The sequence below is a fragment of the Manihot esculenta genome, chromosome 9 (genome assembly GCF_001659605.2).
Source record: "Manihot esculenta cultivar AM560-2 chromosome 9, M.esculenta_v8, whole genome shotgun sequence".
Taxonomy (NCBI): domain Eukaryota; kingdom Viridiplantae; phylum Streptophyta; class Magnoliopsida; order Malpighiales; family Euphorbiaceae; genus Manihot; species Manihot esculenta.
This window is the reverse complement of record NC_035169.2, coordinates 35792944-35815250: the sequence shown is the minus strand read 5'-3', so window position 1 is coordinate 35815250 and position 22307 is coordinate 35792944. Positions and strand designations below refer to the sequence as shown.

Below are 22307 nucleotides of genomic sequence, written 5' to 3'. Positions count from 1 at the left end.
TTATAGAAACGAGGCATCTATCAATTATATTAGGTAATTACATTTAAATAAAATATCATATGCTAGTATGTTATCACATGGGTTCACCAAATTAAGCTTTAGTAGTCCAATATATTTAATATTCAAGTTTTACTTTGATAATTCCATTTTCTCAATAATACTATAAATTATAAAAAAAAATAGTTTTTATTTAAGAGTAAAATGAATATAAGCAATATATGTTGATATTTTTGTTAATTAAAATAAATAGAATTATTAAGTATTTTTCTAAGTTTTTTTATTACTCCAATAAATTAAAAAAAAAGTAATAGTTTTATATTTTTCTGGTTCAAAAGAATAAAAGGCAACTAAAAATGAAGGTGGTAGGAATCCATCATATATGCATATGAAATAAATTATGGAGAAGCAATGAGATGAGATTCCAAAAGTGGATTCATTAGGAAATGGTCAAGAAGTTGGGGGGAGGACAGATGATGGCATTGGCAACTGGTGCCAAATTGCCAATATATTTAATAATGTTTAATTTCATGAACTTGATTGGTCTCTGATTTTTAAAAAATTAATTAATTTATAATTTTATTATTTTTAGATTACCGTTATTCATAATAATTAAATTAATTGATTTGAACTAATCTCCATCTATTTATAGTAACGTATACACGTGATTAGTTTGTGTAATAAAATAATAGTATAGCATCAAAACCGAAACACATCAATTATATAAATAAATTACATTTAAATCTTTATATTCGTTTTACATTATTAATTTATAAAAAAAACAATTTAAATCAATTTTTATAAAATAAAAATTATTGAAATTAAAATAAATTGAATTTTTCAAAAATTATTATAAAATAAAACAATAATTATTTAGGGTGCAAGAATTTTGGTTCTTGATAAGAAAAATAGATGAAGCATCTTGTGTGGGTATTTCATGCCAAATCTGAACAGAAACAGAGAGCACATTAATGGAAGCCACCACTTGTATACTTTTCTAGAGTTACCAAAAGTCAAAACTCAAGAGCTTTGAAAATTTCAAACTAATCTTAATACTTGATTGCATCATCCATGATCACATTCTTTCAAGTTATCTAGAAGAAGTTGACCACTCTCAAAAATAACTAATTTTCTAATTCCCACTTTCCCAAAACTTGGCCACTGCCTGACTTTGACCTCATTCTCACCACCACCACCATGCTACAAGATTCATCATAGCATTCATATCTTGTGAGTATAGTGGTGACTAAGAAATAATGATATTTAAATGAAAAAAAAAATGAAATAGAATGTTCCATTTTAATTGGGCCTTTTTCATTTCAAAGTCAATCACTTGGTGTGTAAAGGACTCTGCTTAGCAAAAAAGAATCCAACTTTGCAAAACCCTATTTACACACTTCAAATTTTTCATGCAAAACTTGAAGGGCTGTCCCATAATCATATTGCCCATTTACTCTATGAAGATGAGCTTCATGCTCCAAAAAGCCATGGCTTTTTCTTTGAGGTTCTCGGCCAATCTCAGTAAGTGGGCTTCAAAACTACAACTCATTTACAAACTTACCATCAAGATTCAATTTTTATGAAAGGATTTGTGTTGCTTTGCCTTTTGGAATCTTGGGAGCCAGTTGTAGTTTTGTACATAAAAAATTTGAAACAAAATTTACCCTCCAAAAATTGAATAATGAATTTGCAAATGAAATAGGGGACCCATGTGATATCTGCATATGGGTGTAGCAGAAAAAAGTGAAACCCTGACCCAACTCCCACATACCAAAAAGGGCTGAATGTGTTACAAAAAGATTGGGTGAAAATTACAGGTCCATGGACCACATAGTGGGATGGCCCATAGAGTATATCACTTTTCTTTTTAGTTATAAAAAAAAAAGAGAGAGTGAGGTCTCTGCAAAATCTCACTGAGATTGTCAGATGTGTGTCACCACTCATATTCTTAGATTTCAATCATTTAACTACTCATTTTAAATGTTGTGCCAAAACCAGTCTTCTCTTCATCTTTATTCATTTCAGCCATATGGCCTTGTCCTTGCCTTTGGACCACTTCACTCCATAGATGTTAAATCTTAATAATTTTAATTTTAAAAAATTAATATTTCTATTTTCAATTGAATATATAAAAAAATTTATATCCCACATGATATGATCCTCCAAAAATGGAAAAATTAGCTGAAACCCCTCCAATAATTAAATACTAAGCATGTGGAGGCTCTCTCTACAATATTTTTTCTTTTACCCATTATTTCCATTTAATTTTAAATAAAAATCTCAAAATTTTTATATAACTTTTTTCTTCAAGACTTTATTTATGAAATTATGAGCAAAAAGAAGTAATAATTTCTCCCTTCTTTTTGCAAATGTCAACTTCAAAATTGGGGTCCATGTGTAAAAAATTTAACAGCCTGGATATCAAAACAATGCATTCTCTCTCTCTCTCTCTCTAGGCCTAATGTGATCATATTTGGAAGTTTGTTTAGGTTTAAAGCAACATCATTACTCTCCTAATCCTAATCCTAATCCTAATCATCAGTAATTATTAGTAATTTTTTTTTATTTTATAAAATTATATGTATATATAAATAATTGTAAGCCAACAGATATGTATAATAATTGGTGTCAGATGTTTTGGAAGATTACAACATACATACTATTGTCTCATGAACACACAAGAGAAGAGATGAAGAGATGTTCATGTCAGCCGTCATGGAAAAATAATAATAATAATTACAAGTTCAGTAGTTCATGTGTATGTAGTTGTTCAACATTGTCTTTGTAACGACCCGGAAACCGGACCGCTACCGGCGCTAGGATTCAGGTCGGCTTAAGGCCGCCGGAACCCGTAGCAAGCCAAACATACATCCTGTGAACCTGTTCAATCCCATACATGAACCAAAACATACATAAAAATTAAAACTTTTCTTTCATTTAAACATTTCTTTACCCAGCCTAGCCTGTGCAAGCATAACCATAACATAAACCCCTCATTGGAGTTCTCAACAAATACTCCAATGGGGTACATAACATATATCAGGCTTGGGTTACATAAACATCATAAAACATTTATCTCATGTATTCAAGGGATTACAACAGACTCTAGTCAAGCACACTATATAACTTACATTACATTACATAACATACTTTTACATTATGAATAAACCATGTCCACTTCTATGCTATTACAGAGACTTCTCTTACTCTTGCTGACTTCTCTATCTACACAGTACCTGCAAGACTGGGGTTAGGGGAGAGGGGTGAGCTAAAAAGCCCAGTGAGTAAAAAGTAAAAAACATGATATTAATTCCTCCCTTTTTAGGTATTTTATTCTTAATTTTATTATTATTATCATTTGATTTAGTTCCACACTTTTTAGGTATATTATTATTCATTTTATTATTAACATTGAATAACTTAACTTTTACTTCACATGCTTTCATGAAATGCAACACATCACATTTAATCACATAAAGGATGGTATTGTCACCATTAGTCCTCACATCTCCAAGTGCCAGGGGCGTAGAATGGGCCTCGCTGGTCTTTCTCTTACATAACATACATATCATAACATTCCAAAGTGCCAGGGGCGTAGAATGGGCCTCGCTGGTCTTTCTCTTACATAGTGCCAGGGGCGTAGAATGGGCCTCACTGGTCTTCCATAACATATCATCATAACATAACATTAGAGGACTATGGATCACCCAATAACCATCCACATCAACATCAAATTATGCAATGCAACATATTCGTGAATTTCTAATGCAAACATCCTGAACATCACATGGCATTAATGATGCATGAGTATGCTATCAGATTCATTCATTTGTTCATTCATTCATTACTTAAAAACTTAGGGAATAATCCCACTCACCTGGTGACCGAAGCTTTAACGACGGACTCTGAAAGACTATCTCACAACCGGGGGTCTCGGGTCCTCGGGTCCGAACCTACACAGGTGGACTCAAATGAGGCACCAAACAACAAGAACATAACTCTAATCATACCCCCAAAAGCCTCCTAGAAACACCTCAAAACATCCCTAGAAAACATGCAAGAAAAGGCTGGGAAGGGCACTTTCGGCGGCACCTTCGGCGGCCGAAAGTCCTTCCAGAGCCGAAAGTCAGGCAGGTTCGGCGGCACCTTCGGCGGCCGAAACTCCCAGACAGAGACGAAACTCATGCATGTTCGGCGGCACCTTCGGCGGCCGAAAGTCTCGGACAGAGCCGAAACTCAAACTTTCGGGGGCAGACTTCGGCAGCCTAAAGCTGCCTCCCAAGCTGGTTCGGCGGCCGAAAGTACCTTCGGCTGCCGAACCTGGTTTCTGCCAAAGGGCAGAAACTTGGTTCCTCTTGCCCAAAACAACCCCCTACACAACCAATCATGCATAAACCTATTCTACAACAATCATACTCAAGCATACAAACTCCTAGGGGCCTCCAACAAGCTTAAACCCCAACTACAACACACAAGCAAGCCACATTGCACATAAACACACATTAAACCATGGATTTTTCATAAAAACTCATCAAGCCTACTCATGCATTTCTACCCCAAAAACTTGCATAAAACTTACTTAAAACACATATAGAACTAGAGATCGGCTCTTACCTCTTGAAGATCGAGAGAGAAACGATCCTAGCTCGAAGATGGGGAGATTCGAGTTCTTGAACCTCAAAGCTCCAAAACTTGCTTAAACTTTAAAACTCTTCAAAAACAAGATGTAACTTGTTAAGATCTAAAGGATTTGAGGGAAAACACTTAAAATGATCATAGGAGGGCTAAAGCTTACCGTCGGCCGAAATGGGAGAGAAAACCTCGCCTGTTTCGGTCACGGGGTCTCTTATAGGGCAGGTTCTGTCACCTTTAGGCGGCCTAACGTGCCCCCACATCTCATGCATGTTCGGCGGCCGAACATGAGGTTCGGCGGCCGAACCTTGAGTCTTTCAAACAAGGCTTTCGGAGGCCTAAAGCGCTCCCAAAACCCCACCATGTTCGGCGGCCGAACCTCACTTTCGGCGGCCGAACCTGGCAAAGCCTCCTTTGGTCTTTTTCATTCAAAAACTCAATTTCCTTTTTGTTTAAAACATAAAATACATTAAAAACATTTCATAAAACATGGTTTTACCCTTCTAGAGGTTTCCGACATCCGAGATTCCACCGGACGGTAGGAATTCCGATACCGGAGTCTAGCCGGGTATTACATTCTTCCCCCCTTAAGAACATTCGTCCCCGAATGTTCACCAAACAACACATAACATGGCAAACATATAACATACATACTAAGCACATCAACACATAGGGATCTAACCTTAAAAGAGCTGAGGGTACTGCTGGAGCATAGACTCCCGTGTCTCCCAAGTGCACTCTTCCAAGTTGTGGTGGTTCCACAGGACTTTCACCATCGGGATTTCCTTGTTTCTTAACTTTCTGATCTGCGTGTCTATGATCCGTACTGGCTGTTCAACATAGGTGAGATCCTCTTGGACCTCCACATCAGGCTCACTAAGAACCTTGCTCGGATCTGACACAAACTTCCTCAACATCGAAACATGGAAGACCGGATGGATTCTTGCCATTGAAGCAGGTAAATCTAGCTTGTACGACACATTCCCAATCTTTTGCAAGATTTCAAAGGGTCCGATGTATCGTGGGGCTAGTTTACCTTTCTTCCCGAAGCGAACCACTCCCTTCATTGGAGACACCTTGAGCAATACCAGATCCCCCTCCTGAAACTCTAACTGCCTTCTGCGGTAGTCTGTATAACTCTTCTGCCTGCTTGCAGCAGTCTTGATTCTTTCTCTGATTATGGGTACCACCCTGCTGGTAATCTCTACTAGCTCAGGCCCTGCCAAGGCCTTCTCTCCAACTTCCTCCCAGCAAACAGGTGATCTGCACTTCCTTCCGTACAAAGCTTCATATGGAGCCATCCCGATGCTAGCATGATGGCTGTTATTGTAGGCAAACTCCACCAAAGGTAGATGCTGCCTCCAAGAACCGCCAAAGTCCAGCACACACATTCTGAGCATATCCTCGATAGTCTGGATGGTCCTTTCTGACTGTCCATCAGTCTGGGGGTGGAAGGCAGTACTGAAATCCAACCTAGTACCCATGGCATTCTGCAGACTCCGCCAAAACCTGGAGGTGAACTGGGGCCCTCTATCTGACACTATCGAAACGGGAACCCCATGCAGCCTGACGATCTCGTCCACATACACCTGCGCCAACTTGTCCACAGAATAGCCACTCCTGACAGGAATGAAGTGAGCAGATTTGGTGAGTCTGTCCACAATCACCCATATGGAGTCCACTCTGTTGGACGCCGCTGGTAACCCTACTACGAAGTCCATAGCTATATTTTCCCATTTCCATTCTGGAATAGGTAGCGGGTTAAGCATTCCAGCTGGCTTCTGATGTTCCAGCTTCACCCTCTGACACACTTCGCAGGCTGACACGAACTGTGCCACTTCTTTCTTCATTGCTGGCCACCAATAAACCTTTTTCAAATCTTGATACATCTTGGTGGCTCCGGGGTGAATGCTGTATCTTGCATTATGAGCCTCTCTCATAATGTCTCCTTTTAGCCCTATGTCGTCTGGTACACATAATCGACTCCCATAGCGGAGGATCCCTTTACTGTCGAATCTGAACTCACTATCATTGCCTGACTGAACAGTCCTGGCAATCTTCACTAACTCGGGGTCCTCATGCTGTTTCTGAGCAACTTGCTCAAGGAACACGGGTGTCACTTTCATCTGAGCCAACAAGGCACCTGTACCCGACAACTCTAACTGCAGCCCTTCTTCGATGAGCTTGTAGAACTCCTTTACTACTGGTCTTCGTTCTGCCGTGATGTGGGATAGACTGCCGAGTGATTTCCGGCTTAAGGCATCAGCTACTACATTAGCCTTACCCGGATGATACTGGATTTTGCAATCGTAGTCACTGAGCAGTTCTACCCATCTTCTCTGTCTCAAATTCAAATCTCTTTGACTCAGGATGTGCTGCAGGCTCTTATGATCTGTAAAGATCTCACATTTTACCCCATAGAGGTAGTGCCTCCACATCTTGAGTGCAAAGATTACCGCTGCCATCTCAAGGTCATGTGTGGGGTAATTCAACTCATGCTTCTTCAGCTGCCTAGAAGCATAAGCAATCACCCTCTCATTCTGCATCAGTACACAACCCAGTCCCACACGGGACGCATCACAAAAGACTGTAAAGTCCTCATCACCAGATGGCAGAGCTAAAACTGGTGCTGAAGTCAACCTCTTCTTAAGTTCTTCAAAACTCTCTTCGCACTGGTCGGTCCACAGAAATTTCTGATTCTTCCTGGTTAACCTGGTCAGAGGAGCTGCTATCTTTGAGAAGTCCTGAACGAACCTCCTGTAGTAACCAGCCAAACCCAAGAAACTTCTAATCTCTGTCACTGAAGTGGGTCTAGGCCAGTTAGCCACAGTTTCTGTCTTCTTGGGGTCCACCTCAAAACCATTCTCTGACACTACATGCCCCAAGAACGAAATGCTCCTCAGCCAGAACTCACATTTAGAGAACTTGGCATACAAGCCATGTTCCCTCAAAGTCTGCAAGACCAACCGCAGATGATGGGCATGCTCTTCTGCATTCCTGGAATACACTAAGATATCATCTATGAAGACAATAACGAAGTGATCCAGGTATTGGCTAAATACTCTGTTCATGAGATCCATGAATGCTGCAGGGGCGTTTGTTAACCCGAACGGCATCACTAGGAACTCATAGTGCCCATATCTGGTTCTGAAAGCTGTCTTCGGCGCGTCCTCATCTCTGATCCTCAGCTGATGATACCCAGATCTCAGATCTATTTTGGAGAAACAACCTGCTCCTGCTAGCTGGTCGAATAGATCATCGATCCTAGGCAACGGGTACTTGTTCTTGGTAGTGACCTTGTTCAACTGTCTGTAGTCGATACAAAGTCTAAGGGATCCATCCTTCTTTTTCACGAACAACACTGGAGCACCCCAGGGTGAGGTACTCGGTCGGATGAAACCCTTATCTACCAGCTCCTGCAACTGTTCTTTAAGCTCTTTCAGCTCTGCTGGCGCCATCCTGTAGGGAGGGATAGAGATCGGTCTGGTTCCTGGCATCAATTCTATCTCGAACTCTATCTCCCTAGGAGGCGGTAAACCTGGCAGTTCGTCTGGGAAGACATCTAAGAACTCTCTAACCACAGGCACTGAGGCGGGCTCTCTGACATCTCTGTCTAGCTCTCTCACATGAGCTAGATAACCCTGACAACCCCTCCTGAGCAGCCTACGAGCCTGTAGGGCTGATATCAAACCTCTAGGTGTACTCCCCCTGTCTCCTCTAAAGACAACCTCTGACCCATCCTGACATCTGAACTTAACTACCTTGTCTCTGCAATCCAAGGTAGCACCATGGGTAGATAGCCAATCCATCCCTAGAATGACGTCAAAATCTGTCAAGTCTAGAACCACAAGGTCGGCGGATAGGCATCTTCCCTCTATGAAAACTGGACTGTACTGGCAGACTGACTCCGCCACTGACGGGTCACACTTGGGTCCACTAACCCATAGGGGACACTCTAACCCAGAGACCATCAAACCCAACCTCTCGACCGCTCTCGGAGAAACAAAAGAATGGGATGCACCCGGGTCCATTAAGGCATAAGCATCTGAACAACCAATGATGATATTACCTGACACCACGGTGTTGGATGCGTTTGCCTCCTGCTGTGTCATAGTGAAGATCCGTGCTGGAGCTGACGGACCTTCCCCTCTGTAAGCTGATGAAGAAGAGGCTGACCCTCTCCCTCGGCCTCTGCCACTGGCCTGTGTCGCGGCTGAAGCTGCTGGCTGTGCCACACTACCCGAAGTAGTCTGCTGGGGCCGTGCCATAGGAACTGCTCTAGGACACTCCATGGACATGTGTCCCTCCTGCCCACACCTGTAGCAGGCTGTTGTCCCAAAACGGCATACCCCTCTGTGTAGCTTACCACACCGTGCACACACTGCATTATCAGCACCAGAGCTTGAGCCACTTCCTAGTCCCAGACCTGATTTGATCTTGCTCCAGAACTTATTCTTCTTTGGTTTCTTAGTGGTACTGCTCCACTTCTTACTAGCTGAACTCAAGGATGAAGGATCTATCCTTCCCCCACCTGGGGTCTTAGAACCAGAAGGTTGTGCCACTGACTGTTTAACTTTTCCCTCTATTACGGCACTAGCCTCCATTCTCCTGGCCATGTCTACAATGGTATGGAAACTTTCTCTATCAGCTGACTGAACCAAGGAGGAATACCTAGAATGGAGCCTCATGATATACCTCCTTGACTTCTTCGGATCTGTGTCCAGATGTTGCCCAGCAAACGGCAACAACTCTAAGAATCTATCGGTGTACTCATCGACACCCATTTCATCTGTCTGCTTCAGCTGTTCAAACTCAATCATCTTCAGTTCCCTGGAACTGTCAGGGAAAGCCCATCCTGCGAACTCATTCGCAAACTCCTCCCACGAAAGACTGTCCACCCTCGGTTTCACATAGCCCTTGAACCACTCACGGGCCTTTTTGCATTTCAGGGTGAAACCAGCCATCTGAATGGCTCTGCTGTCATCAGCACCTATCTCATCTGTAATTGTTTTGACCTTCTCCAGGTACACAAACGGATCATCACCTGTATCAAACTGGGGAGCACCCAACTTCATGTAGTCGGTCATCTTGGCCTTGCTCCCTCTAGATGAGGTAGGTTGAGGTCTTTGGGTTTCTGGAACTGTGGGTTCTGCTGGTGGTGGTGGTGCGACATCCCCTGGGATAGGGTTTGCCGTGCCTGGATGGAAGGATGGAGGTGGGTACATAGGGTACTGTGGATACTGTGGGTAGAAAGGTGGGTATGGCATGTGAGAAGGGTAATGATTAAAACTGGGGTAATCCGATGTACTTCCCATCGAATACCCGGGGTATGGTGAAAAAGGTGGGTACTGGGGTGGTAGAACAAACCCCGAGGCCTGAGTGCCTCCCTGAGACTCACCCATGCCCTCTTCTGGCATGTTTACACCAAGGTTACCGTCCCTCCTCTGCTCCACATCCATCTCTTCTTCTCCATCAACTGACATTCTTTCCTGAACTGTACCCCTTACTGATCTGCTTCTACCCAGATCCAAGGACCTTCTAGGGTCCCTCACTGTTCTGTCTCTGTTGGACCTGCTTGACATTGCCCTTGGCAATGCTGGAGGACGGGCGCTCGTGCCCTCATCCTCCGGTGGTACTCTAGTCAATCTAGCTGATCGACGAGTTCCTCGCATTCTGTTTACTGAAAAACAGCACAGATAACAAAACATTAGCATCAGATGGTTCATGTGGAAACACATGAACCCACATCATATACACATCATAATCATAGCATATCTCATGGCATACATACTTGCATTCTAGACAGGACTCTACATCCTATCCTAGTGGACATGATTTCCTATTGTGCTTGACCTTTCTATAACATCTATGAGCCCGACACTCTAGGTCCGACCATATGAACCTAGGGCTCTGATACCATTTTGTAACGACCCGGAAACCGGACCGCTACCGGCGCTAGGATTCAGGTCGGCTTAAGGCCGCCGGAACCCGTAGCAAGCCAAACATACATCCTGTGAACCTGTTCAATCCCATACATGAACCAAAACATACATAAAAATTAAAACTTTTCTTTCATTTAAACATTTCTTTACCCAGCCTAGCCTGTGCAAGCATAACCATAACATAAACCCCTCATTGGAGTTCTCAACAAATACTCCAATGGGGTACATAACATATATCAGGCTTGGGTTACATAAACATCATAAAACATTTATCTCATGTATTCAAGGGATTACAACAGACTCTAGTCAAGCACACTATATAACTTACATTACATTACATAACATACTTTTACATTATGAATAAACCATGTCCACTTCTATGCTATTACAGAGACTTCTCTTACTCTTGCTGACTTCTCTATCTACACAGTACCTGCAAGACTGGGGTTAGGGGAGAGGGGTGAGCTAAAAAGCCCAGTGAGTAAAAAGTAAAAAACATGATATTAATTCCTCCCTTTTTAGGTATTTTATTCTTAATTTTATTATTATTATCATTTGATTTAGTTCCACACTTTTTAGGTATATTATTATTCATTTTATTATTAACATTGAATAACTTAACTTTTACTTCACATGCTTTCATGAAATGCAACACATCACATTTAATCACATAAAGGATGGTATTGTCACCATTAGTCCTCACATCTCCAAGTGCCAGGGGCGTAGAATGGGCCTCGCTGGTCTTTCTCTTACATAACATACATATCATAACATTCCAAAGTGCCAGGGGCGTAGAATGGGCCTCGCTGGTCTTTCTCTTACATAGTGCCAGGGGCGTAGAATGGGCCTCACTGGTCTTCCATAACATATCATCATAACATAACATTAGAGGACTATGGATCACCCAATAACCATCCACATCAACATCAAATTATGCAATGCAACATATTCGTGAATTTCTAATGCAAACATCCTGAACATCACATGGCATTAATGATGCATGAGTATGCTATCAGATTCATTCATTTGTTCATTCATTCATTACTTAAAAACTTAGGGAATAATCCCACTCACCTGGTGACCGAAGCTTTAACGACGGACTCTGAAAGACTATCTCACAACCGGGGGTCTCGGGTCCTCGGGTCCGAACCTACACAGGTGGACTCAAATGAGGCACCAAACAACAAGAACATAACTCTAATCATACCCCCAAAAGCCTCCTAGAAACACCTCAAAACATCCCTAGAAAACATGCAAGAAAAGGCTGGGAAGGGCACTTTCGGCGGCACCTTCGGCGGCCGAAAGTCCTTCCAGAGCCGAAAGTCAGGCAGGTTCGGCGGCACCTTCGGCGGCCGAAACTCCCAGACAGAGACGAAACTCATGCATGTTCGGCGGCACCTTCGGCGGCCGAAAGTCTCGGACAGAGCCGAAACTCAAACTTTCGGGGGCAGACTTCGGCAGCCTAAAGCTGCCTCCCAAGCTGGTTCGGCGGCCGAAAGTACCTTCGGCTGCCGAACCTGGTTTCTGCCAAAGGGCAGAAACTTGGTTCCTCTTGCCCAAAACAACCCCCTACACAACCAATCATGCATAAACCTATTCTACAACAATCATACTCAAGCATACAAACTCCTAGGGGCCTCCAACAAGCTTAAACCCCAACTACAACACACAAGCAAGCCACATTGCACATAAACACACATTAAACCATGGATTTTTCATAAAAACTCATCAAGCCTACTCATGCATTTCTACCCCAAAAACTTGCATAAAACTTACTTAAAACACATATAGAACTAGAGATCGGCTCTTACCTCTTGAAGATCGAGAGAGAAACGATCCTAGCTCGAAGATGGGGAGATTCGAGTTCTTGAACCTCAAAGCTCCAAAACTTGCTTAAACTTTAAAACTCTTCAAAAACAAGATGTAACTTGTTAAGATCTAAAGGATTTGAGGGAAAACACTTAAAATGATCATAGGAGGGCTAAAGCTTACCGTCGGCCGAAATGGGAGAGAAAACCTCGCCTGTTTCGGTCACGGGGTCTCTTATAGGGCAGGTTCTGTCACCTTTAGGCGGCCTAACGTGCCCCCACATCTCATGCATGTTCGGCGGCCGAACATGAGGTTCGGCGGCCGAACCTTGAGTCTTTCAAACAAGGCTTTCGGAGGCCTAAAGCGCTCCCAAAACCCCACCATGTTCGGCGGCCGAACCTCACTTTCGGCGGCCGAACCTGGCAAAGCCTCCTTTGGTCTTTTTCATTCAAAAACTCAATTTCCTTTTTGTTTAAAACATAAAATACATTAAAAACATTTCATAAAACATGGTTTTACCCTTCTAGAGGTTTCCGACATCCGAGATTCCACCGGACGGTAGGAATTCCGATACCGGAGTCTAGCCGGGTATTACAGTCTTCTTCGATCCTACACACTGCTTTCCTACATTCTTCACATTTCCTGCCAGTTATGCTCTTCTTACTTTTCCTCATCCAACAGTTTACATCGTATTTTTATTTATATAAAATTATAATAAAAAAATTAAAAAAAAATTCTCAACCATCCCATAGGTTGTGAAGGAATCAGAGTCGACGTTAAAATTTTTTTGAATTCGAGGTAAATTTAAATTTTATTCATTTCGAACTCGAGTTGAGTATTAAGAAATTTAAATTTGATTTGTTTAGCAAACGAATTTAGATAAATTTAATTTTTATCGAGTTTAATTTTAAATAGTTCACGAGTTTATATGTATAATGAGTTTTAATTTAAAATTAATAAATTTAAAACTAAAATAATTTTAGTTAAATAAATATATTTACAAATTAGTTTGTAAACTTATAGAGGTGAGTTTTTAAATTTTAATAATCTAAATATATACTAGTTTAAGAGCATAACTAAATTATATAGAGTTAAATTTTAAAAAATTTAGATTTGACTCATAAAAATATATACAAAATTTAAATTTATTTTTCTTATAATAATAATCTCAGTTTACTTAACGAGACTGTTCACAAGTTTATTCGCGAGCCTGTACATGAATACGAGTAGAGCTCAGGAGTTTTAATGAGTCAAATACTATAAAGGCCAAACTTGACTCATTTAACAAACGAGTCTAAAAATTAAGTTTGAATTTGGTTCATTTAAAAATTGAATTGAATTCAGTCGAATTTTTATTAAATCGAATCAAATCTCGAATAATTTACAAATAATTTGATTTATTTATACTCCTACATTTTTTTCACTATATAATAAAAAAAAAGTTTATTTTACCATAGATTTAATTGGTTGTTATTGAAATTGTATTTAAAACATTAATTTTTCTTTTTAATAAAAAAGTGAAAAAAATGACACCAATTAAAATAAAAAAAAATAAAAAAAATAAATAAAAAAGAAAGTGAAAGATTGAAAAGCACAAGACCTATTGCTAAAGCTATGCTCTCTTGTATCAATCAACGTCCATAATCCATCGTCTTCCTAGCTAGAAGGGACGAAAAAAATATACACAGAAACTTATTTATAAATTTTGAAACCCTCTCATAAAATACATAAATTCTTTTTTTTAAAAAAAAAAAAAAAGAAACCAGGTGTTGGGAAGAAGTGGTTTTTGGAAGCGCCGTTGTTTGGAAGAGAGAGTGGGGAGATTCTGTATCTGTAGAATGCCTTGGAAGAGAGGCAATTTGAAGGGTGACGACGGTCCATGAAGCCCCATCATGAACTGGACACGTGTACGGTTCAGATACCAACAATTTTTTGTGCTCCTCCAAACACTTTATGACAAATTCCCTACCTTTATGTCTTTGTCGGTCTACTAATCGTTTTATCAGTTACTGGGCCCCACTCTGTCCCCACCAACATTTTTTTACCCTCCATCTATTACACTTCTCACCCTCCTGTTAAAAAAAAAAAATGAGAATCTTCAATTTAGCTTTTTGGAAAAATTCTTGGTGTAATTATTAATGAGTTAAAAATTCTTAATAATTTTAAAAAATTAATTTTAGAAGTTTTAGTTTGAGCATAATTTAGTTGAAAAATAAATAAATAAAGAAATAAATTGAGTTAAATTTAAATTGAAATGGGTTAATTTGAAAAAAAAAAGTTAAAAATCTTAATAAACATATAAATAAAATTGGACGGCGAAAGCATTTTCTTTTTGTAATTATTGTTGGTTGTTAACTTTTTCTTTTATTATTGTCCCACTTCATCTAACTTCTTGTTGGAATGCAACAGATAATAGTGATATTAGTTCATGTCAATTGAAGTTCAGTTAATTCAATAGTTAACCCATTACAAACACACATATATATAATTTTTGTAAGCTTTTGAAATTATTAATTTCATAAAAAAAATTATTGAACCACTTATTTTAATATTCGTCGGTATGAAATATATATAGAAATAAAGCTTTGAGAACAATTTGATTGGATGTGGGTGTAGAAACTTTTGGATTTTAGAATGAGTAATAATGGTGATTGGTGATGAATCGAAGGCATGTATATATGCTAGGGTTGGTAGCTAGGGAAATACATATAGACAGATTTGATGGAGCAAATTTATACGACAATGATTCTGGTCGTTTGATGGGATAAAAGAAACAAAAAAATTTTTGCCTTTTGCTTTGGTTTTTTGTGAGTTGAAATTTTTACTAATTCTACCAATATATAGAGACCTATGATGGTCTGGTTCAATTAATGGAGCCATCTTTCTTGAAATGCTTTCTTCTGGTCCAAAACAAGCTACTCAAAACCCATGAAAAACTTACTTTATAGATCATTATCATCAGACACTGACCCCACTACAGCTTCTTTCACATGATGGGTTGTTTTCATTCTCTCTTGATTTTCCTGTTTCAGATCAGATGGTCATGATCATCAAGAAAAATTTGATGGGCATGCATGTGCATGCCCATGGTGTTCATCCTAGGAATATGTCTCGATCTCCTACATATAATCAGTTTGTGTATTTTCATGTTTATATACTTGGGTTATACAGCTGGCTAGCTTGTCCAATGTGTACTCTAGAGAGGAAAAAGGAAAAAAAAATAATAATAGAAAAAAAGACATGGCAGAGAATAAAAGAATATTTCTGTAGAAAAAAAAGAAAGAAATAAAGAAAGGTTACCATTAATGATTTTGTCCCATTGCCTGGAGTTTAGAGATAGCTGCCTCTTCAACATATACATATGATTGCATGCATGACATATCCATGAATCTGCAGGCTCACACAGACACAGCAGCTTTGAATTAGGTTTTGCATAATGTGATAATTTGTTAGTATTCAATTTGTAAGATAACATGTAATAATAATTACTAAACAAAAAGAGGATAAGGCAGCAACCATTGTTGATTTTATATATGCAATTATCTTACATCCTTTTCTTGTTTGTCTTGTTAGTCTCACCAATTTCTTCTCAGACACTTCCGATGTTTTTCTCTAACCATATGTATGCCGTCAAATTCATAGACAATATTCCATACGTACCTGAGAAACTATTCATTTTAACCATCGTATATGGTTGATCCATTGATTATGATGAGACACTATACTATATAATATGTATAATAATTATTTAAATAATATATAAAATTTATTTTATGATTTAATCATTTAATTATATTAAAATAATATTTTATAATATAGTACGATAATAAATAATGATTGTTTATAAATATAGTTAAAAAATATTAATATAAAAATAATATCACTATATATTATATTTTCACGGTGAAATCACACAATATTTTTTTTATTTACTCTCTAAAAGTTATTAATTAATAATTATATTTTATTTATCACGTTATTATTTTTTAATGAGTATGAAATTGTCATTATTTTTTAATGATAAAATATTATGAGTTATTATTTTGATATGAATTAAACTGTATACTCAGTTTAAAATATTTTTTATATTTTTTTAATAATTTATCTATATAGAGCCATAATAAATCACTCAAATATTTATTTTTTAATATAAAATATCAATAAGAAAATATTTTTCAGTAGTGATAGTCATTAAATTTCACATAATTAATGAATAAATATTTAACCTACATGGCTAGAAAATGTGTTATATTTCAAAGCAATGTTGAAAAGAAAAAATTAAAATATAAAAAGAATTCCTTTCATTACGGAATTATAAAATCATTTTTATTTATACGTATTTTTAAAAAACTAAATTTATTTTTTTTAATTTAAAAATATTTTTTTAATTATTTCATTGCAAAACATATTAAAAAATAAGCAAAATAAAATTCTATATATATTAATTTTAAATATGGGTTTGTGAATTGTGAAACCATAATTATGAAATGATTAAACATGGCAACTCGAATTTTTTTTTCTTTCGAATAAAATGGCAGTAAACATTTTGGAATATTGCCTCAAATAGACAATCGAGTATGACACGTAGAGATTTTAGCTAAAATATGAGCAGATAAATAGCAACTCGACTTAATTTTTTTATTATAAACTATAACATTTATTCTTATTTTATTAACAAGAAAAATATATAAATTTTTAATTAAATTCTTAGGTAACTATAATTAATATTCCGATTAAGAATGTGTTCATATATAATTATAAAAAAATTAAATCCAAAAAAAGGATCGAATTTCTAATTTCATTTAAGGAGAGAAGTGTGGAATTGACGGGTATCGATTATCTCAAAAATAAATAATTTTAAAAAATGTAATAGTACAAAAATTTATGAGTCAAAATTTATTAAATTTCCATTAGTGGTTAAGCATATTAATTATATCCTTACATTTTTGTAATTATATATAATAAAAAGTAATGCAGTGGTTGTGGATGAACTATTTAATTACCGACCAGTGTCTAACATTAAAATTATCGACCTAGTCTCAACTATAGTAATTTTCCATAATAAATCTTTTCACTCTCATTCTACAAACTTGGTAATGCTACTATTCTTTTTCACTCTCCATTGAAAGCAAAATAAAGGAGTTCATTCATTGTGTTAAATACTTTTATTTACATTAAATAATAATTTTAAGAAATATTTATTTAAATAAATTATTTGGGAAGTATGAAAGGAATGTGGCATGAAAATAAAAGAAAGAAAGATGATTGGGAAGCAAAGGGATATGGGGTTGGCATGGATCTTGGCTGCACTAGGCAACCTCCTCCACCTACATCAAATCCCAATCAATCAACCATGAATGCTCTTCTTCCATTTCTCTTTTTTCAATCCATTCTTAGTTCCCCTTCACATTTTTATTCTCATAATTAAAGTCATTAATTACAAGTAATAAAAATATATTTCTTATTAGCAGTATTTTTTTTAATTAATTGCCCTAATTAACTAGTTAATTCTTTAATAATTTAGATAATTACTCAACCATTAAATTTGGGTTCCAACTATTGAAGAAAAGGTAGATGAATGATTGAAAAAGCTTATAATTACATGTCATTAGCTAACTAAGATTGATTAATTGATTAATAATATTAGGGACAAGATGGCCATGCATCTTTAATAAATTGTAAAAATTAAAAAAAAAATCCAAATTGATTTGAACTCTTTTGTATAATGAGAAAATCAATCATCATGGAATCTCTTAATTAAAGAATTAACCATAAAAATTGATAAATTGAAAGTAGAGCCAGTTGGGTCTAATCTAATTTCTTTATTAGTTTGATATACAGGTTGGTGAAAATGATTGCTGTTTTGTTTTATTTCAAAACAAAAAAACCAAAGATTTTAATTATCTTATTAAGATTGGGTTAAAAAATGCAAAAATTAAATGGAATATCATTTGTTACAATATGTATGAATAGAAGCTAAATGGGTTTGGATGAAATTGAAATGGGAATTTAAAAATTTGAAAGCCTAAAATTTTGGGGAAGAAAAAGAGAGAAGATGGTCACATGGATTCCCAATGTACATTGTCTGACAGAGAAGCAAAGCTATACAACTTTATATATATGGTTTTTTTTTATTATATATATATATTAAAAAAGATGGGTCTCTTTCTTTTGGTGTGTGATACTGTTGGAATCTCTGCTTTGGCAGACTTTTATTTTTCACAAATCTCTATGCATTCTCGTCGTACGTCCCACCCTATTATTACCAAATCACCTCTCTCTCTCCCTCTCTCTCCCTCTCCATCACCTTAAACACTATCATCCTGAACCTGAAGGAGGTTAATTGAAGACTTGCTCTACAATACCCACAATCCGCTATGTCAAAGCTAAAAGCTCTTACCATATACAAGTTTCTGGAGCATTTCATCGAACAACTCATTTGCATCTTCCAAACATTTAAAATTACAGAACTACCTAATCAAGAAGATTATAAATCTCTAAAGATACTTCTACAACAACCATATCTTTATATAATAGAAACAAAATCTTAGTTAACCATAACTACATTTCTCTAGTTGGCCTCTTGCCAAATGATTTTGGTATGGATTTCTTAATTTCTTGTTTGTTAAATTAAATTCAAAAGAGGTCAGGAATTGGATATTCATGATAATAAAACCACAATAACTAAGACATTGTCGAATCAAAATACTAAATAGTAAATGAGTTATGAAAAATTATTTTTTATAATATTAGTATATTTATTGAAATAATTAAATTTATATATATGGTAATGGATGTTGGTATATAATTTAATATATAATTAAAAATAAATACTATTTCACGTGCAATATATCCTGTAGATGTTTGATTCAGCAATAATATAAGGAAGGGGCTTTAAAAGCTGAGTTTCTCAATCAATACAATACCAAAAAAGCAAAACTCCCCCTCTCTTTTTGGTGTTTCTGTACATTTTGCTATGTGTTGCATTTAAACAACAAAAGCTTTTCTTCTTTCTTTTATCAGAGAAACAAAGAAAAGAAAAGAAAAAGTATGGCTCTAGAGGCTGTGGTCTATCAGCAAGACTTGTTTGCTCACACTAGCAAAGAACTCTACAATTTGCTAGGAGCTGGGACTTGGACCTATGATGAAGTTTCCCTGGGAAAGGATGATTATGATCATAAACTCTGCTCTTTTGATAATTTTCTCCAGAACCAAGCAGAAAATTTCCTTCATGGGGATTGGAAGTTTTCTTCTTCACCACCACCACCACCTTCTTCCATGTTTCCTCATTTCAGTGAAATGCTCCAAGCTAATAACCCATCCCCAGATGCTGAGAATGCCAATAATGGACTAACTACTGTTGCTTCTGCTACTGATCACTTGTTGGATCATTCCTCCTCATCCACTGTGGCTGCTCCTCGAGCTAAGAGACGTCGATCCAGGAGTAGAAAAAACAAAGAAGAGATCGAGAATCAGAGAATGACCCACATTGCAGTCGAGCGTAATCGAAGAAAGCAAATGAATGAGTATCTCTCAGTTCTCCGATCTTTAATGCCTGATTCTTACGTTCAAAGGGTATCTCTTTCCTTCTCTCTCTTTCATCATCTCCTACAATATTGTCATTTTCCTTCTCTCTCTATAGACAATTCCTAGTCAAAAAGCTCGTTGAAATTGCGTCAATGGTGGCTAATATTTTCTGGGATTTTCTCTTACTAGGGTGACCAAGCTTCAATTATTGGAGGGGCCATTAATTTTGTGAAGGAGCTAGAGCAACGCTTGCAACTACTTGGTGGGAAGAAAGAAACAAAGGAAAAATCTAGTGGTGGAGGAGAAGCCACTTCGCTGCCTTTCTCTGAATTCTTTACATTCCCACAGTACTCAATAACGAGTCCAACTCAGAGTGAAAACTCAGCGGCAGCAGCAAACGAAACCATGAGTGCGACTCAGTCTTCTGCAAGTATTGCAGATATAGAAGTGACCATGGTGGAGAGCCATGCAAATCTCAAAATCAGATCAAAAAGGAGACCAAAGCAGCTTCTGAAAATTGTTTCTGGATTACATACTATGCGTCTTACTATCCTTCACTTAAATGTCACAACTCTTCACCAAATGGTCCTTTATTCTCTGAGTGTTAAGGTAAGTTAATTACTTAAATAATCTCTTCTTTACAATAAAAAGAAAAGAAGATTAAGCCAAGATAAGCATTTGATTGTGGAATTTGAATGCAGGTAGAAGATGATTGTAAGCTGAGTTCAGTAGATGAGATTGCTACAGCAGTGTATGAGATGCTAGGTAGGATTCAAGAAGAGTATTCTGTGATGAACTAATAAATCAAATGATCAAGTTTTTTATTTTTATTTTTATTTTGTAATTTGATTTTCTTGGGGCAGTTCTTGATTTTGAGGCTTTGAAAGGCTCATTGCAACTAATGTCTCTCCAATTTCAATATTAGTATTTAGCTTTGTAGAATATGCTGCTGTATTTTGGAGGTTTCTGTTTCTTTGCTTACAACTGTTTTCACCTTTTGCCTTTTTCTGGGGTTATTAGAAGATGAGCATCTTTGCGTCTTAGCCATACACACATGCTGGTCAATTCAAACCACCTTTTTTCTTTCAAAAAAAAAAAAAAATTCAAGATCTCAAGCCATTCCAATATTATTTTCATATCTTGCCAAGAAAAATATTATTTATTTATTAGCTTCTTAAATTAATATAACTATATACATACGTGTGGCAGAGAATTCACATGGAAAATCTAATTATTATTTAATAAGCACATATACATAGTCTGAGAATGAAGATTTTTATCAGAGAAAAGCTTCAAGAAAATCTATCAAAAGGTTGATGAAGGTGAAGTACCAGATACAGAGAAGGTTTACAGCTTTAGAAGAGAGCTGAGCTTTCTCTGAATCATTGCATTCATCTTTTAACAAAGTTGAAAGACATGCATCGATATTTTGAATCAGACGAGCAAGCAAATGGGAACCCAATCCATGCAAGATCATGATCATCAAGGTGATGGATGTTGTTTATGTATACATACATGCATGATGAGGCATCATTCAAATTGAAAACATTATTATAGGTGAAGTCGTTCATATTTGTAGAATCCCAAGGCAAAAAGCTGATGGGTTGGTGGGGATTGTGAGTCTTTAAGACAACAGAATATACAAGAGAATTGGACCATTAATAATTATTTTTTATGTTTGGTTAAAGCATGGTAATATGCATTAGCCACTCAAGTCTTTTCTCTTCCTTTTTGATTCAATAAATCTAAAAAAAAAGTATAAACCATGAAAAATTGTCCTCTCTTGGCAGCTAAATGATTTTGATTTTTGAGTGTGAGTGAGTGAAAGTGGAATGAACAAGAGAGGATGTTTCTAACTGTGTAACTTTTTTTTTTTTTTTTTTTTTAGGATATAAAGAAGATTCTAAGTTGTAAAACTGGAGAGCTCTCTCTTTCTTCACATCTGTCTTTACATACATTGTTTTTTAGTAAAAAATGGGTTAAAGATTCCAATTCAATTCCTTCACTCTAACAATTCTAATGATTTGTTGAAAAAAAAAAAGAGAAAACTTTGGAATATTTTAATAAGTAGCAGTAGTAGGGATGAGCTTAATGCATCCAAAAGGAAAGGAAAGAAAAATACAAAAACAGATTCAATATATTATTTATTTAAATAGAAGAGCAAAGTTATAAAGACATAACAGCACAAGTGATTATCTTGCTTTTATCAGACAGAATATATAAAGCAGAAAAGTGAATGTGTAAAAGGAACGATACCACAATTATCCTCCAATAGATAAAATTATAAGATTTTCTTTCTTCATTTATTTATTTATTTATTTTATAAACCATTCTATCAATTCCATTAAAAAAGCAAAACACTATCTCTTAAATTTTAAAGATAATTTTTACTCAAAACTT

At 36.7% G+C, this 22307-nt stretch overlaps 1 protein-coding gene across 1 annotated transcript; it reads left to right on the top strand.

Moving 5' to 3' along the window:
• The first annotated feature begins 19285 nt into the window (after window positions 1-19285).
• LOC110622399 (transcription factor bHLH94) lies at window positions 19286-20954 on the top strand. The gene is made up of 3 exons (XM_021766890.2): window positions 19286-19955; window positions 20097-20516; window positions 20609-20954. Exons 1-3 carry the CDS (start codon window positions 19431-19433, stop codon window positions 20705-20707), a joined length of 1044 nt encoding a protein of 347 aa, XP_021622582.1. The 5' UTR covers window positions 19286-19430; the 3' UTR covers window positions 20708-20954.
• Window positions 20955-22307: the final 1353 nt, after the last annotated feature.